We start from the raw sequence: 15,260 nt of genomic DNA, 5'->3' as shown, positions 1-15,260 counted from the left end.
TTAAAAAAATAAGTTGTCAAAGTGTAGTGGCTAGAATAAGATGAAATAGCAACAGCATTTTGATGAGGGGGAAAAAAAAAAAAAAAATCTGTTGGTAAAGTGAGAAGAGTAAAGGAAACGAATAATAAAGTCAAGAACAAAAGTTAAATCACATGTAGATAGAAGTTGTCATGATAATCTTAATAAATTTGTTAATTCTGATGAGGAATTTTAAAAATGGAGAATGATGTTATGAAACAGCAATACAACTAGACCTGAATCAGAAAGAATTTTAAAGAATCAGAAATTTTCTGCTGAGTAACAAATCTTTACTTCTTTAAAGATTCAAAAAAAAAAAAAAAAAAAAAAAATACTTGGAAGAAGCTGTTTGTCTGATTACATATAAAGATTATTGTTTAAATAATTCTATCATGGGATGGAACTTCTAGAACAACTCACAATATCCACGGAAAGGCATGAAAATACATTTGGTCATATCATCCATATCGGTATTATGCATACAGGCAACCCCCATATAACACGGTACTTTTACAACACTGTTTGAGAATTGCAGAAAACCTTGCATAACACAGTACTTAATTAACATGGTTTGAGAATCGCGAGAAATCTTACATAACACTGTATTTTTGAGCTTTTGCACTGGGAAAATCCTGCTATTATTTTAGACGTAATTTTCAATGTTTCCATTCCTTTTGTGAATCCCCGCTGTTGACTCGCTAATCGTTGTCGCCTTCATGGTATTTTTCTAAAGCACATTTCTGGAGGTCACTGCCATAAAACAATTAAAAACAATTTGCAGTTTCCGGTTTATTGGTATTTTCTGTTAGTGTAATCAATTATAAACAAGTAATAAACTATCTTCTTGCATTTGCTATAGTACCAATAGCTGGAATTGTGTGTGTTTTCACATTATTATGGTGAAATATTCAATCATATAAAAAAACATAAATAAATTTTCAGAAACTCATTATCTGCACCTCACTTGTGCATGCTGCGTTCTTTGTTATTAATTGCTTATCATTTTTACTGTTTTAAATTTTAAAACAACAAAAAAAAAAAAAATAAGTCAGTGAACAGAAATATCAGTTAGTATGTACATATCAATTAAGCAATGTACATATTCTTCCGATTTTCACATATTATTTAACTTTGTTAATTGGTAAGGTGATAAAGTTAAATTTGTAATTTATATCTAAGTGGGGGAGTCCACTGTATTTTGTTGGGAGATCCCTGAGTTCTGTGCTATTGAACTTGTGCTTGTTTTAGAGAATAAAAAATTGTGATTTCGAAGCATGCAGTTCGTGACTTTTAAAGAGAGCAGCAGAAGGTAGACGAAATCTAGATGCTGCAGAAGAGATTTTGATTAGCAGCAATGAAGAGGAAGAAAATTAAATGAACATACTTTATCTGACATATAAGTATCACAGTTTGTAAGGTAAGATGTTTGTTCAGTTATTACAATTTATAAAATTTATAACTTTATAAAAATAAAGTTAAAATATTAAGTTATTACTACTATAAAAATTAAGTTTCTGATAGTTATATAAAAAAAAAATGCTGTATTTTTGTTAGCTTCTGGAATGTAACCCCCGTTCTTGTACTGGTTCTTAGTCCCATATAAGACAGTTTCACATTACACGAGATTTTGTAGGAACCAAACTACCGTGTTACACAAGGGTTACCTGTATTTCCAAAAATGTTTAAAAATATCAAGTTGCTCTTGTTTATACTTACAGCCTTTGAGGAAGCAGCTGATTTAGAGAGTGAAGAAATCAACAATTCCTTAAGCTTAAGAGTATTACTTTTGATAAATGTTAGACATGCATCTGTTTCACTCTTGCAGAGCTCCTCCAAAACTCTATAAGCTTTCTTCTGTATAGTGGAGTCTTCAGACTGCATAACAGCAAGCATGAAACAGAAATGGATGAAATGTACTTAGCATTGATCTAGCAAAGTGAAACTATAAGAGTAGTGAATATTAAATCACTATAAAAAGCATAATTTAATAAAACCATTTCAGTATATATTTACCATCAAATAGGAAACTAAATGTTCATAAGTAAAAATAACATAAAAAAAAAAAAAAAACTTAACATAATTCACTAGGTGGTAGAAGACTATCATCATTTGATGCAATTCCTCCATTTCGCTTAATGGAGGCTTCAAAGGGTGAAAATGTTTATTCGTCAAAGTTATCTTACTATCATGAGTTAAGGGACATACTGCATAACAGAACAGATGATTTTAATATAGAGGGGAAAAAAAAAGAAAAAAAAAGATTTTTGTACAAAAATAACAGTAACCACCCACTCATCCAAAGCATGATGACTTCAGTTAAAGGCTAATTCTTACCCAACCCTTTTTTTTTTTTTTACATTGAATATGTTAGAATCAAATCCCATCAACTTGGCTGATCTTGAAATATTGCAAGAAAGATCCAAAATATTTCTCTTAAAGGTCTGCAATCCATAAACCCCCTGTAAAAGGAAATCAAAAAGGCACAGTTTAACCCAGTCCAGTGTGTAAGAATTTCAGTTAGACGTCATCTATGCTTGACAGGTGGGCATAGCCTTTAATGTTTCTGTTTTTACCATATCTTTTCACTATTTTTATATAGAAAATCCACCTATTTGTAAAATTTGTAAAAATAGAGAGAAAAAAAAAAAAAAAACCCTAAAAGATCCTTGAACAATATGTTAATTTTTTTTTTATTTGAAAAAGAAAAAAAGTACTGATATGATAATGCAAATTACAAGTAACTTCAACAAAATTTCCATTAAAAATGTAGCTTAGATTTCCTGTCAGCAGTGAAACAGAGAACTTTTCTTAAAATGCACACTAGTATTATCTTTCATTGTTTAAATTATGTTACTATCTGTCATGCCAATGTTTCTTTTATAAAGGGACCAATGCTGGCCCCATTGTAAAAGAACAGATTAAAAGCAATTTCTCCTTAACATTAATAATTATTTGAGGAAATTATTTCATGCCTATTATTTACAGAAACAGATAGTAACTGAACTTATTATTTACACACTAACTGGCATTGCCCTAGAAAAGAAGCTTATCAATATGTAAAGATGGTAATTAGTTTTCTAGGGTATAGCTTATTGATAGGGTCTATCAATAAACTATATCCTAGAAATATATTGTCTAGCTTATTTAGTACTCACTGACTTCTTTATTACATATCATGAATGTTTCACATTGCAGTGTTGGATATTAAATAAATAAATAATCTTTATCATTACGTGATAATTGTACATAATATAAACAATAGGATGCTCATCACAGCCAACAGGCAGGGAATAATAACACAGTTTAGTGAGTAATAAAGTTAAATAGAATGAGTACAGGTGTAAAATACAGTGCAAATATTTTGCACTTAATGCAAAATATATGCAGGCAAAGTATCTTTTAAGTACAATTATAAAATATAAAAATCAAACACACACAGTCTCTTCATTATTATGGATGTTGTAAATCAATATTCACAGTAGTATTAGTCCAACCATTCAAAATGGTGCCCATGGCTGAACAGTATCATGCACATAAGGAAAAGGGTCCATTATCCATACCATTATCTGTATTCTGCAGTGCACCATAAGAAGGCATTTCTCTTGCAGTTCAACATTTTTATGTTCTGTGAAGTGAGAACTCGCTGAGGAATGAGGATGTGACTATGTAGGATAGATATCCTAGTTATTTAAGGATGGGACCAAGGAGAGGAATGCCATCTGCATTTGCTGTCATTAACAAGTATTACAAGGCCTTATTTATTATGCCAACTAAATAGTCCTGAAGTAAGGACTATTTAGTTGGCAGTGCTTGAGCTCAGATAAAACAGTTTTTACACAGTACAATCAGTCCTCATATAGCACAATAGTTGTGTTCCTAGAAACAATCGTGCAATGCAAAATCATGCAATATAAACAACAGGCCCTATGGGAAAAATAGGGTTAGGTGCCGACCACCCAAGATTGAACACACATTTATAACCAAAACATTACCAAACACAATAAATTATTGTAATAAAATAAGTAAGTATTTTATTACGTAATAAAATATTGCCAATGCTTTTGCTTCTATCGTAAGCAAACTTGTTTTTTGTTTGATTTTCTATCCAAACATATGACAGCCATTCCATCTCTTCCAATTCTTTGTGTCTTAATCTAATAGATTTTAATTACATTTTGAGTTGTTCCTGCTATGAAAGTTTTTATTTTCTCTGCATTCTTTGTAATTCTCGGCATTGCCTCATTTAGGCCTGTAGCATGTGCAATATCAAATGGTCTTTCATTTTGCTCAAAGCTTTTCGCAATTTCATAGTTTTTCTCTATCGACAGAGGCGGATTGGCCATAAGCCTTACCGGAGGCCGGTGTGATTTTGGCCATAAACGCTAGTATGTGGCCACTACAAATTTTCCCAGGTAAGAATTTTTAACCCAGCCCGCCTCTGTTTATTGATATTGCTTTTCTTTTTCTCTCTAAATCTGTAGTGTCTTCACCAGGACACTTCCTTTTCACACCTTTTAAGTATTTTACTCATTTTTAGGGAATAAAGCACAATTACAAAATGAGGAAAGCACAATTACAAAATGAGGAAGCACGCTTGATACACATAAACAAAGCTGTGCGCATGTAGCAACTGAATAAACAACACCGTATAGGCAGAGACACACTATGAAACACCTCACTGGCTCACATTTTACTAAAGCACATTTCTGGGGGTTACTGCCATAAAACAATAAAAATTTCCAGCTGCGTTCCTGCTAGTGGAATCTGTTACAAACTGGTAGTAAATTCGATCTAATTGCATTTGCGATAATACCAATAGCTGAAATTGTATGGGTTTTTACGTTATTATAGCGAAATGTGTTTCCCCTTCACTGATATAAAAACATAAATACATTTTCTGAATCTTCTCTTCATTCCTATCGTGTTGCGTTCAGTTGGGTTGATTCCACGCTCGACTGCCATTTCTTGTAAACACAAAGGCGAATCATGCATAAGCGAATTTGGTTCATGTTATATATGATATCGTTCCTCTATTTATAAATCGTGTATGATCGAATTCGTGTAGTGTAAACACGTGTTATACAAGGAATGACTGTATTTTATAAACTGTAGACTGGTATTTATGAAAGTTTGGGGGGTCATGCAAGTGCCATATATCTGAAACTTTCATTTTACCTATGAACATTTTTGTGGTTATTGCAATTCTCTAGAAGAATATTAGAATTTATAAACAAACCTGGATGTGTGTAGCTGCTCAGATAATGTGACTGAGGGGATAGGTGAATTTTCAGGAGGGCCCAATCTGAGAAAAAAAATTTCATTTTTAAAGAAAGAGAGAAGATGCCCAGATATCAGTTGCATATGTTATTGTTGGATGGACCACTGACTGAAGGAATGTTCCCATTTTGTTTGTACCGTTTATGTATAGGAGATGTTTAGTTCTCCGTCTAACGTTCTTTACAAGAAAGTCATAACAGTGGTTGAACCACATCTCTTAATCAAAAAGGATGTCAAAATCTCTGTAGTATGATGTTTCACATAGGTATCCCATTCAACCTGTGGCATTATCTGTTGGACTGAGTTTTCATGACAATACCAGAATGACATATCTGTTGAGGTTTCAGTTATAGTCCACAGATCAAATATCTTTGAACAAAAAAAAAAAAAAAAAAAAAAAAAATTTAGTCCACTGTTAATGGTTGTGGTTACAGCAGATGGTTATGCTGTTTGAGGGATGATGGTAAGTATATCAATGCCATCTACATAAACTGTACACCTCCTCTGGAACGTATGAATGGAAGAAGCACAACTAAGAATAACAGTCTGGAAAGAACTCCCCTGCTTTCAGTCTTTATTCTTGTGGCATGCCTACTAAAAGCAGCTGTTTATCATATTTTAGGTGGGAGGTCTTGTTTTGCAGAAGTGACCCAAGAAAAGCAAGTAAATCACTTAGTTTTAATGAAGTGTTGTAACAGATCCAGAAGGGATGCAGAATAAACTGTCAAAGGTTGCTTGGATTTCATTCTTGTTTTCTAATGCCTGTAGAACCACCAACTGTATGGCAGATCAGTCATTTTTGATCTATCTGGGAACTGCTTTGAAACTTGTGGCAAGAAGTGTTGAGTGAGTTTTTGAAAGAGGATTTTTTTCAAGGATTTTCAGGAGGGTGGGAGCAATTAAAATTGGCCTAAATCTTTTAGTTTATTGTTTATATATTTTTTTTAGGAGCATTAGCAACTAAGGCCATATTGCTCCGGGATATGCGGTGGTCATTCCCTGACCTTTCCGCATCCTCAGTATTTAGTGGTGACGGGCTCGAACCCCGGTCTAATCAAGAAGTGTGTGCTACGCACTGCTGCTCCTTCCCACCTGGCTACGGAGGCGCCTAAATCTTTTAGTAGGTGGGTGCATCTTTAGCAGAGGAACAACTGAGTACCAATTCCATCGATCAGGGAAGATTTCAGTCAGACAGAAGGGAATTATATATGCGAAGCAGAAGATCTATAAGGAATGTGCAAAGGCATTTGATTATGAAATATAATGCATTATCCATACCTGCAGTGGCTGATGACTGGAACGTCAGGGCAGCTGATAGCTATTATGAGTTGCTATTTGGTGACAATGATGAACAGGAGTGCATCATCTGGGAACAACCTCATGTCCAAATAAAAATAGGTTCAACAGACTTCACCACAAGAAGCTCAACAAAGCTTTTCATCAATTATCTTAGGGAAATATGATGTGGAAATTAGTACAGTGGAGCATACAGTAGTATTCTTTATTTACAGTGGCCTGCCTTTTACTGTGAATACCAATCTCCAAAAGATATGGAAATCCTCTGGAATTCCAGAGAATTTTCATATCTTGTGGAATATCACTTTCATCCAGAATTTTTCTGGCAGCTAGGGATTCTAGGAGGAGGAACAAATGATTATAAGAACAACTGAACTTTGCTCTGAGGGAGATTGAGACAGATTTGAGCCATCTAGTCAGTATACCAACAGTTTTGGATGACAAGTTTGCAAAACATTTCAGGAATGTACTTTGCTGCACAATGCATTTTGCTGGATCTAAGAACTTAGGTGAAATTTCTATTCTTTTCAATTTTATATTGCATTTAAATCAGATGTAGGAATCTGAAGAAAAGTTGCAATGGTATCATGGTCTAATATATAGGATGTTTCAGGAGAGTGATCGATATGACATAATCCAGAGGAAAGGATAAGATCAAGTCAATTTGCACTCTTGTTGGATCTTCAATTATGGTTCTAGTATTTGCATTTGCAGTAAGGTCATAAGCCACTCCTGCACAGGAAGGAGATATATACATAACATGATATGATACACAGGGTGTATTATAACATGTGGGACCCATTTCAGGGATGGATTTGGGACCTAAGCCTAAACTGAATTAAAGCCATTTTTGTGTTCCAGCCATCTGAACACAAATCTGCTCACGTTTACAGGAAATGTTCAAAACGACCACCCATGTGCATGAATACGAACCTGCAAATGCCTCATTATAGACATACGCACCCATTCAAAAGTTCCAGGCGTCTCAGAAACTCGTTTTCTAAATAAACCAGTTTCCATAATGCAATCATACATTCTCTGAAAGTACTATAATAATTAATGATAAACACCAGCCAAGAAATTAAACTGAAAATTTACTATACAATGAAATAATATACAATGAAATGTGATGCAAATAAAAATAAAAAACTGATTAAATTATAGTTACAATATAATTTAAAATTTAAAATATAGTTAAAAGCAATAAAATGAATTAAAATAAACTAGGTTAAAAGCAATAAAACAATGAAACCTGGAGCTTTCGGAAAACTGCCGTCTCCTTCTTCAGCAGCATACTACTAGTGCTAAGACACATCCTTAAGTAGCCGGTCCATGGCACTCATGCACGTGATCATCAGACACATGATCTACATTCTCCATGCGCGTATCGGAAATGGAAGTGGCTCGGGAGCATGTCAAACAGAAACGGTCATCCCTTCTGAGGACAACTGCCTCAAACAGGGGGTGTAAACGGATCCCCCTGTCCCTATTAATAGTATTGTGACTGGATGAACCGATTCGCAAGCTCTCGAGCCACTTGCGTTCCCAAAATCCATGGGCCCGGTCAGTAATGACCGCGTCTTCAGGGGAGATCCGATGCTGCTTTTCCCAGAAATGCTCTGCCACAGCAGACCTCACATAGTTAGCAGTCTTGATAGCGGTCGTGTGTTCCCCCAGACGGTCCTTTAAACGTCGCCCCCGTTTCCCCCACATAACACTCCTCACAATCCGGGCACTTAATCTCGTAGACCACATTGCTAGTATGGTCCTGGGCTACGGGATCTTTAACTTGGGATATCACTGTGTGCAACCTCCGACCCGGAAGTTGCACACAGCGAGTCTGGCACTCCCGCAATGCCCGTACAATACGTTCTGAAAGGCCCGGATAGTAAGGAATGTATGCAGTAGCCACAGGGGCAAGCCATTCCCTACAATTGGACTCAACCCTATGAATATATTTGTCCAAGACCCTCTGGGGGTATCCACATTTCCTGAGGTCTGCCGTGACTTTGCAGATTTCTATTTCCTTTTCTTCAGGGGTACTACAGTGGGTCCGCACCCTATTCAACAATGCCCTGGCTACACTGTTCTTATGATGACAAGCCTGTGCTGAGCTATAATGAACAAATTGGCCACGGCACATAGGCTTTCTATAGATCGTTGTTTTTAATCTAGATCCATCTCTGCTCACCAAGACATCCAGAAACGGGAGGGACCCAGCTTCTTCCACCTCCGAGGTAAATTGTATAAATGTGGAAAAGCTGTTGAGCAAATTGAGCACCTCATCTTCCTTTCCCTTTTTTAAAATAGTGAACGTATCGTCCACATATCTCCTCCACTCGCGCATGGGGAAATTCAACTGATGAAAAACCCTAGTTGGCCACAATGGCACTGATGGGGGAACCCATGGCCGTGCCATGGGTTCCCCCATCAGTGCCATTGTGGCCAACTAGGGTTTTTCATCAGTTGAATTGTGGAAACTAGGGTTTTCATCAGTTGAATTTCCCCATGCACGAGTGGAGGAGATATGTGGACGATACCTTCACTATTTTAAAAAAGGGAAAGGAAGATGAGGTGCTCAATTTGCTCAACAGCTTTTCCACATTTATACAATTTACCTCGGAGGTGGAAGAAGCTGGGTCCCTCCCGTTTCTGGATGTCTTGGTGAGCAGAGATGGATCTAGATTAAAAACAACGATCTATAGAAAGCCTATGTGCCGTGGCCAATTTGTTCATTATAGCTCAGCACAGGCTTGTCATCATAAGAACAGTGTAGCCAGGGCATTGTTGAATAGGGTGCGGACCCACTGTAGTACCCCTGAAGAAAAGGAAATAGAAATCTGCAAAGTCACGGCAGACCTCAGGAAATGTGGATACCCCCAGAGGGTCTTGGACAAATATATTCATAGGGTTGAGTCCAATCGTAGGGAGTAGCCTGCCCCTGTGGCTACTGCATACATTCCTTACTATCCGGGCCTTTCAGAACGTATTGTACGGGCATTGCGGGAGTGCCAGACTCGCTGTGTGCAACTTCCAGGTCGGAGGTTGCACACAGTGATATCCCAAGTTAAAGATCCCGTAGCCCAGGACCATACTAGCAATGTGGTCTACGAGATTAAGTGCCCGGATTGTGAGGAGTGTTATGGGGGAAACGGGGCGACGTTTAAAGGACCGTCTGGGGGAACACACGACCGCTATCAAGACTGCTAACTATGCGAGGTCTGCTGTGGCAGAGCATTTCTGGGAAAAGCAGCATCGGATCTCCCCTGAAGACGCTGTCATTACTGACCGCGCCCATGGATTTTGGGAACACAGGTGGCTCGAGAGCTTGCGAATCAGTTCATCCAGTCACAATACTATTAATAGGGACAGGAGGATCCGTTTACACCCCCTGTTTGAGGCAGTTGTCCTCAGAAGGGATGACCGTTTCTGTTTGACATGCTCCCGAGCCACTTCCATTTCCGATACGCGCATGGAGAATGTAGATCATGTGTCTGATGATCACGTGCATGAGTGCCATGGACCGGCTACTTAAGGATGTGCCTTAGCACTAGTAGTATGCTGTTGAAGAAGGAGACGGCAGTTCTCCGAAAGCTCCAGGTTTCATTGTTTTATCGCTTTTAACCTAGTTTATTTTAATTAATTTTATTGCTTTTAACTATATTTTAAATTTTAAATTATATTGTAACTTTAATTTAATCAGTGTTTTTATTTTTATTTGCATCACATTTCATTGTGTATTATTTCATTGTATAGTAAATTTTCAGTTTAATTTCTTGGCTGGTGTTTATCATTAATTATTATAGTATGGAAATTCCCAGCCCCATGGGCCTGTTTAAAGATATTCTCTGAAAGGTCTTCTTATTTGGAACATGACAATTAAGGAGTTTCCTGCATACAGACATCTTGTCTTGGTTGCACTGCATCTAGCAAGTCCATACAGGAGATGCATGCCTGCCATCTCTTGATACAACTAAACCTCCATTATCACAGCGAATGCACAATATCAAAATATTAACAAGTTCCAGATGTAGTGAGAACAACTCACTGAAATTACTTCAAAGAACACTATGGATCTTGTTTACAGCAGAGATCTCTATGAGATATCAAGCATTATTTGTAAACAGTTGAATGGAACCAGTTATGTTCAGTTTGTGAAAAGAATTTCTGAAACACAAAAATGGCTGCACGTTTTTTTTTTTTTTTTTTGTAGTTGTTGGCGCATAGGCTTCTGTGGCCATAATGCACCTCCCAAGGTTTTTGCAGTACTTTGATCCAAGCCCGAGGCGGGAATCGAACCCGCGACCTTTGGGTTGCCAGGCAGGCACTTTACCCACCCAGCTAGCCTGGTCGGATGGCTGCATGTTGAAAACAAGGCATAATCAAACATATGTTCAAATGAGCTTTTTTACTGTTTAGATTCTAAATCCATCACTGAAGTTGGTCCCACACATTATGATACATCCTGTATATATCTTAATGCCAATCAACTGGGTTCTGTATTGAATGCATCATTACAAAGATCGTTTCATGTAAGAGGAAATAAATTTGTTCATTCTCTTTTATGTATATACCACAACCCCAGGTGGAGAAACCTGATGCAAAAAATGCTTCATAACCAGCAGAAGCTGGCACAGGCAACTGATTTCTGTTCTGACTCAAGCTATGTTTTTGGCAAGCATATCACAAAAACCAGTTGGAAGAGGATTAGTTTCTCAAGGATGCCTAGCTTCTGTTTTAGGATTCTGATGTTTTGATAGACATACAACCATGTGTGGCAAGGAATCCTTATGAGCAATTGAAAGTCCTATTTGCTTGTATACTTAGATAAGATCTCTCTGGTGGTAATTATTATTGGACCTTCATTGGTTCTGCCTCTTTCAACCAGATGACAGGTGCATATTCAGAGCACAAGTATATCAGCTGACAATTCTCTTCCCTGTTTAATTGTTCAGGTTTAGTCAAAGAACATCACATCAAGGGCAGGTATGATATTATCCAGAGGTCATGCTCAAACTGGGATTCTCCTTTGGAACCAGGTTGTGGCCTTTACATTGACCTGGAGCTAATCATCAATTAGTGATATTTTATCTTCCCCTGTTTTTTTTTGTAGAACACCTTCTGCGTTCTTTTTCTTTAATTTCAAATTTTTGGTTAAGGGAGACATATGCCCCTTCTGCCCACCCCTGAATATGGCCCTGTCCTCATGACAAAGAGACTACTGAAAGATGGAAAAGGTTGCACTGGTTGGAGTTTAGATACAGAAGTACCAAATTTGATCAGCACTTTCTTCTGGAGTGGGGATCATATTTATTTGATAGATGGGTTTGCAAAGGGTGAGAGTAAAGGCAGTCTTTCTGCAATACTAGTCCAGGATAGCTTTTCTTGTTAAGTCAGGTTACAGCTAGATTCAGTGGATGCAAATTAAGTGTAATGTTCACAATGATCTGATCCATGCTACCTCTCATCTGTAGGAGAAGATTTTTGCTAGCATGTGGGGTATCCAATAGGAAGAGGCTGCTCATGACTTCTTTCCAAAGAACTATTCAATGGTTGAGAGTACTGACGTTGGGCTTTTCTGTTAGATGCACTAACAGATAAGTCCAATAAAATGGAAAGTGCAAATTGTTTTATGGTAGCGACCTCCAGAAATGTGCTTAAGAACAACATCAACAAAGGCTTTCAAAATTGATTCTTATAACAGAACATTATGATAACAATGAAAGTGTAGTGCAATTTCCATTATAAAAATGATCTTTCACAGAATAAATATCTTAGTAATATAGCAAAAATTTCAACCTTCCAGGTCTTGGAACGAATTACCAAAAAAAAGAAAAGTGTTGTAAAGTGTTGTAACATTATGATATTTTCATGATACCTCCATTTATTCCTACAGGATGCAAAATATAGTTCTATGATTTTTTTAAGTTTGCAACAGCCGGCAAAAACTTATGAAAAGCCAAATTTCCATAAGTCGAGTATTACGTTGTTGTTGTTTGGTTTTTAGGAGCATTAGCAACTAAAGCCATATTGCTCTGGGGATATGCTGTTGTCATTCCCTGACCTTTCTGCATCCTCCGTATTTGGTGGTCACGGGCTCGAACCCTGGTCTAATCAAGAAGCATGTGCTACGCACTGCTGCTCCTGCCCACCTGGCTACGGAGGTGCCTCAAGTATTACGTAAGTCGGGGAGTGCCTGTATTAGTTATGGCAAGATACACTGTGCTGCCACTTTATTAGGTACACCTACCTAATAGCATGTTGAGCCTTCTTTAGCCTTCAAAACAGCCTGAATTTGCCTAGGCATGGATTGATCAAGATGCTGAAAATGTGCAGGAATGCTAGTACCATGCAGACATGAGTGTGTGTCATGCAGTTCCTTCCAGGTGAAGGGTTTCCCACCCCTTCACCTGGTGGGTTCCCCACTGCCAATTAACATATCTCACCCCTAGAGCGGGAGGGGCAGCTTGACCTTCCTACCGGATTCAACACTACTTGGAGATGACACCGACAAAGACATTCTGCGGCTTTGCTGCCGACATGCCATTGGCGATCTGAACTAGGTACTCTAACCCATTTCCCTTTAAAACCCCATCCCGGGGCAGGGGAGGGAGGAGACAGATCTCTGTCTCCTCTCCTCCCTGCCTGCCTGCCTACCCCAGCATTCCCCCAAAGAGCTGGGTCTCCACTGACCTCTTTGGGAATGCAACTCTATCATCCCTATTCTTCTAACTGTTTCCCCCCAGTTTTCAGTCTCCTCCCTAATCCGACCAAGTACACCCCTTAACAACGATGCCACCAAATTCTAATCAACGTCTAAATTCTACCGTTTTCTTGTAAATCTCTTTTGGGCAAATTCTAGTGTCCCCCCCCCCCTTTTTTTTTAGGCTTTACCACTGAAATCCTTAGAAATTAGGTGGCGGAGCCTGCCAGAGTACTAAATAATCTACTGGGTGCCTGACCTGCCTCCTCGTGGCGAAGTGTGGGCAGCGGTGGGTCCCAACGGCTAAATGGTCAGAGAAACAACAGACCACTCCCCATACACTTTTTAAATCTCTGGCCTCCGCAGTGTTCCATGTCATTCACAAAGAATACAACGCAAAGATGGGGGAAACCCCTGGTGCCGCCAGACAGCTAATACACTTTAGAGTTCCTTGAGGTTCGATGGAGGTGTAGCCTGCAGCCACAGCCCTTTCCAGCTCATCCCAAAGATGCTCAATAGGATTGAGATCCATGGACTAAGCAGGCCACTGCAGCAAAGAAAAGTCATTGTCATGTTCCTGGAACCATTCCATAGTGATTCAGGCTATCCGGCTCATTATCCTGCCGGAAGTAACAATCTCACTGAGGATAAACTGTCAACGGATGCACTTGGTCAGCAACGATGTGGCATTCAGACATGAATCTATGGGTATCAATGGACCCAACATGTGCCAAGAAAACATTCCCCACACCATAACACTGCCCTCACCACCTTGCACAGGCTGTCAGACACGATGGGCCCATGGATTCATACTGTTTTCGCCAAATTCTGAGCCTCCCATCAACATGATGCACCAGGAACTTCGACTCATCAGACCAAGCAACTGTTTTCCAATCCTCGATAGTCCAGTGCTGGTGTTGCTGTGCCCACAGGAGGCGTGCTCTCTTGTTCTTCATTGATAACAAAGGTACGCAATGTGGCCATCGGCTGTTGTAGCCCATTCGCGACAAAGTGCGACCGTTGCAATATTTTGTTCTACACACCAAGGTTGTATTCTGATGTGATGTGTGACATTGTGGCCTGTCTGTTTGCTTGCAGAATTTTAGCCATCCTCCTATCTGATCTCTCTCATCAACAAGACATTTTCTTCCACAAGAGTGCCATTGAGAGGATGTTTTCTGTTCACTGCACCATTTTCGATACACCCTTGAAACTGTGGTGTGTGAAAAGTTCAGGAGAACTGTCGTTTCAGAGATGCTTTGTCCAGCATGTCTTGCACCTACTACCATGCCACATTCGAAGTCCGTTAGATCACTTCTTTTCCCCATTCTTGCTAAGGTTTGTAAGCTTAACTGATACAAGGGTTGTAGGATTAATGTAATATTTGAGACCATTATCCTGGATAGGGATGAACGTTTTAAGGTCATACAGCCCTGTGCCACTTCCAGTGCTAACATATGAGAAACGGAGTATGCGCAGGTACCGTAGTACATCCTGAGTCTGCTGGGAAGGCTTAGTGCTTTATAATGAATTGTTGATGCAGCACTACTTATGTTGAGGAAGGCAGCAGATTCTGCCGAAAGCTTCAGTTTTATAGTAGTACAGTTTAATGATTTTAATCTATACTTTACAGTTAATTTTACTTTTTATTTTATTTTATTTGTATTTTATTTCACTTATGTTTATAAAGTTATAATTGGTCAGAGTTGGTAGCATCAATTATGGATAGATTTCATGACCACAGAAGCCTTTTTAGTGAACTTAACTGATACTAGAAAGGTGGTTCTGCTGCATTTATATCCACAACTGTGGTCACGTGACTTGCAACATTGTGGGACAAACCATTTGTGTGAACAGCAGGGGTGTACCTAATAAAGTGGCAGCACAGTGTATATAGGGTGTTTTAATTAAAAGGCAATGGGATCTATCTTGCTTATTTTTAGGTTTAGGCTATTTGTTGTCTGAA

At 38.5% G+C, this 15,260-nt stretch overlaps 1 protein-coding gene across 1 annotated transcript in view; it reads right to left on the bottom strand.

Annotated features, from left to right (window-relative positions):
- Positions 1-15,260, bottom strand: part of LOC150078438 (RRP12-like protein) — a 496,297-nt gene that overhangs the window by 188,569 nt on the left and 292,468 nt on the right. Inside the window, exon 22 of the mRNA XM_090384563.1 lies at positions 1,735-1,893. Within this exon, the coding sequence (XP_090240689.1) occupies positions 1,735-1,893 (159 nt within the window). The remainder of the gene's footprint in view (positions 1-1,734; positions 1,894-15,260) is intronic.

The sequence above is a fragment of the Mastigoproctus giganteus genome, chromosome 11 (genome assembly GCF_048544385.1).
Source record: "Mastigoproctus giganteus isolate SK-2022 chromosome 11, ASM4854438v1, whole genome shotgun sequence".
Lineage (NCBI taxonomy): Eukaryota > Metazoa > Arthropoda > Arachnida > Uropygi > Thelyphonidae > Mastigoproctus > Mastigoproctus giganteus.
The sequence above is the reverse complement of the archived record's forward strand: the minus strand, read 5'-3'. Positions and strand labels throughout refer to the sequence as shown.